Source organism: Indicator indicator, chromosome 27 (assembly GCF_027791375.1).
Source record: "Indicator indicator isolate 239-I01 chromosome 27, UM_Iind_1.1, whole genome shotgun sequence".
NCBI classification, from domain to species: domain Eukaryota; kingdom Metazoa; phylum Chordata; class Aves; order Piciformes; family Indicatoridae; genus Indicator; species Indicator indicator.
In genome coordinates, this window is record NC_072036.1 from 14,258,293 (window position 1) to 14,261,434 (window position 3,142).

The 3,142-nt window shown below is 43.9% G+C and overlaps 1 protein-coding gene across 1 annotated transcript; it reads left to right on the forward strand.

Moving 5' to 3' along the window:
* The first annotated feature begins 1,348 nt into the window (after positions 1-1,348).
* On the forward strand, positions 1,349-2,596 carry GPR63 (G protein-coupled receptor 63). Its single transcript, XM_054393158.1, has one exon. It carries the CDS (start codon positions 1,349-1,351, stop codon positions 2,594-2,596), a length of 1,248 nt encoding a protein of 415 aa, XP_054249133.1.
* The last annotated feature ends 546 nt before the right edge of the window (positions 2,597-3,142 follow it).

Consider the following 3,142-nt stretch of genomic DNA (forward strand, 5'->3'; position numbering starts at 1 on the left):
GGGCTTTGCATTTATCTAATGACAGATTAGTTCCCTTTAGAACCTTGGTGGAAGAATCTTGTCAGCAACAATCAGAAATGCAAATGATAGTTTTGGCTTAGTGCTTATAGAGCTCAAAAAGATACTGCCCTGGGGATCTAATCTTGAATTTCTGCTCTTTTGCAGTCCCTGCAGCTTCCTTCCCTCTTCAGTGTTCCAGCCCTGCGGAGTCATAAACCTCAGTGGAACTTTGGGTGAGATTTTCCAGTTCATTACTAAAATCCTTGCCTATTTGTCCTGGAAAGCTGTGTTAACCTTTCTGCTGTTGGCTACTGATTTCATTCTAGCAGATATGTTAAAGAAGATTAGTAAAGGAAAGGTTTATAGTGACCAAAGAAAGAAGAGTTTTGGCTGCCGAGGGTGCACTCAATCCTCTTGTCCAGATAAAGGCATTAAAGAGAAGCTCTGTCTCCCATGTTGCAGGGAGAAGGGGTGTAGTGGCTGAAGAAGAGTTGGTATCCTACAGCTTGGTATGAGTCAGTCACTGAATGAAACAAATGGAGAGATGCTTTAATCCTGGGGACAAGTTATTTAGTAGTTAATGACAGCTTAGGATATTTTGCCTGTTCTTCCTGAGGCATCCCCTGCTGATGACTGACATGGACCCCAGGGTTCTGGAAGCTAGCTCAGACAGGTAGGCTTTGCAGTGCTTACCAAACAGCAGAGAGGTGATACTGACACTACTGCAGCTATTTGCAAATGCTATTGAAATTTCCAGGCAGTTTCAGAACAAAATCATGAAGTTAGTTTAACAACTATGAATCTTCAGTATGGATGCTGTCCCTGCCCACAGAGCTAGATGATCTTTAAGGTCCCTTCCAACCCAGATCATTCTGTGCTCTTCTAGTGGTTTGATTTATTCACTCTTAATCAGTATAGTCCGTTTTCAAACAAAAAAGTTTTCTGGTCCTGGTTATAGTAGGAAACAGCCTGGAGAGTGAGAGTGTTGTACAGTATTGGCAAGGTAGAGGAGCAGGATCCACGTGGAAAAAAAACCTCACCAGAAGTATGAGACTTGTGTAACTGGTGCTGAAGTAAATTGAGTTGACCTAATGTGTAACTGTGTATTGACAACCCTTTTTTTCATTCAGGAAAATGTGGCACTGGTTTGGTTCCCATTTGGTTCAGAGAGTCTTTGTTTCTTTAAGTTTTTCTTCTTTTTCAGATGGAAACACTGACATGAATTTAAGAACTTTGATGCTGTCAGAGGTTGAATTTTGATTTGTTAAATAACCAGGAATAGCATACTGCCTGAACAAGATGAAATGCCTTGAAGACCTTTGGTTCTGCTTTCCTTTCTCCTGAAGCAATGGTTTTCTCCCCAGTGTTGACACTGGCCCACTCTGGGACCTCCAATGTTACTTTTATTGTTTATGAAAATGCCTATATGAATTTTACCACTCCGGAGTCCCTGCTTCGTAGTGGCACAGCACCACCACTGAGATATGTGCTCCCCACTGAGGGAGGTGCTTTGCTGGTGACCACCACAGCTGTCCTGCCATCACAAGAGGTTTTCAGGAGCTTGAGTTTGCCCCTCCAGATCATTCTTTCTGCTGCTATGATATTTATCCTGTTGGTTTCTTTCTTCGGTAACTTTGTTGTCTGCCTCATGGTCTACCAGAAGGCAGCAATGAGATCTGCAATTAACATCCTCTTGGCAAGCCTGGCTTTTGCAGACATGCTGCTGGCAGTGCTGAATATGCCTTTTGCTCTGGTAACAATCATTACCACTCAGTGGATTTTTGGGGATATAGTCTGCAGAGTCTCTGCCATGTTCTTCTGGCTTTTTGTCATCGAGGGGGTAGCCATTCTGCTTATTATTAGTATCGACCGATTCCTTATCATAGTTCAGAGGCAAGATAAGCTGAACCCTTGCCGTGCAAAGGTCCTCATCGTGATTTCCTGGGCAGCATCCTTCGTCGTTGCTTTTCCCTTGTCAGTAGGGAATCCAAACCTGCAGATCCCCTCGAGAGCACCTCAGTGTGTTTTTGGCTACTCCCCGAGCCCAGGGTACCGAGCCTATGTTATAGTTATTTTGCTGATTTCTTTTTTCATCCCCTTCCTGGTGATGCTCTACTCTTTCATGGGCATACTCAACACCGTCCGCCACAACGCGGTTCGTATCCATAGCCACCCTGACAGCATATGCCTCAGCCAGGCCAGCAAACTTGGTCTCATGAGCTTACAGAGACCTTTTCAGATGAATATTGATATGAGCTTTAAAACTCGTGCCTTCACAACCATCCTGATTTTGTTCCTTGTCTTCATAGTCTGCTGGGCACCCTTCACCACTTACAGCCTTATTGCCACGTTCAACAGCCACTTCTACTACAAGCACAACTTTTTTGAGATAAGCACTTGGCTCCTTTGGCTCTGCTACCTCAAGTCTGCACTGAACCCACTTATTTACTACTGGAGGATTAAGAAGTTCCACGATGCATGCTTGGACCTGATGCCCAAATACTTCAAATTCCTGCCACAGCTCCCTGGCCACACGAGGCGACGCATCCGGCCCAGCGCCATCTATGTGTGTGGGGAGCACCGGTCGGTGGTGTAAGGCTGCCCTTGCCGGACAGGGACTGCTGCTTTCTGGGGTTGTTTGGGTTTAGTCTTTAGGTTAACCTTGGGTTTATTTAATATGGCTTCTTCCCTGTGGCCGTATCTTACAACTTGATTACATTTTCCAGTACTCTGTGCAATGTTGGGAGGGAAGATAGAGGGAGGGCAAGTGGTTGGTTCTATCTGGGTTTACTGCAAGAAAATGAGGTAAACAAAATGACAAATGTTACCTCTAGGATTCCATGGAAATCCATTATTTTAAAGGAAAACTACAATTATAACATCCTGCCAGGTTTCTGCTTACTAGGCCTGCAATTGCATCTAATTGTAGTGACTTTTTATGCTGCTAAGATACAGGATATTGAGTTGGTGTCATTTTTCTGGAAACGTTGCTGCTGTCTGCCAATATATTGGAGCCAAACAGTCTCATTAGATTAATTCTATTTAATTTTAACAGTAATCCAAAGGTTCTCATGGTGACACTAGAAAACTCTCCCCCCCCGCCCCCAATTTCTAGTAATATTTTTGTGCACTTTACGAAATT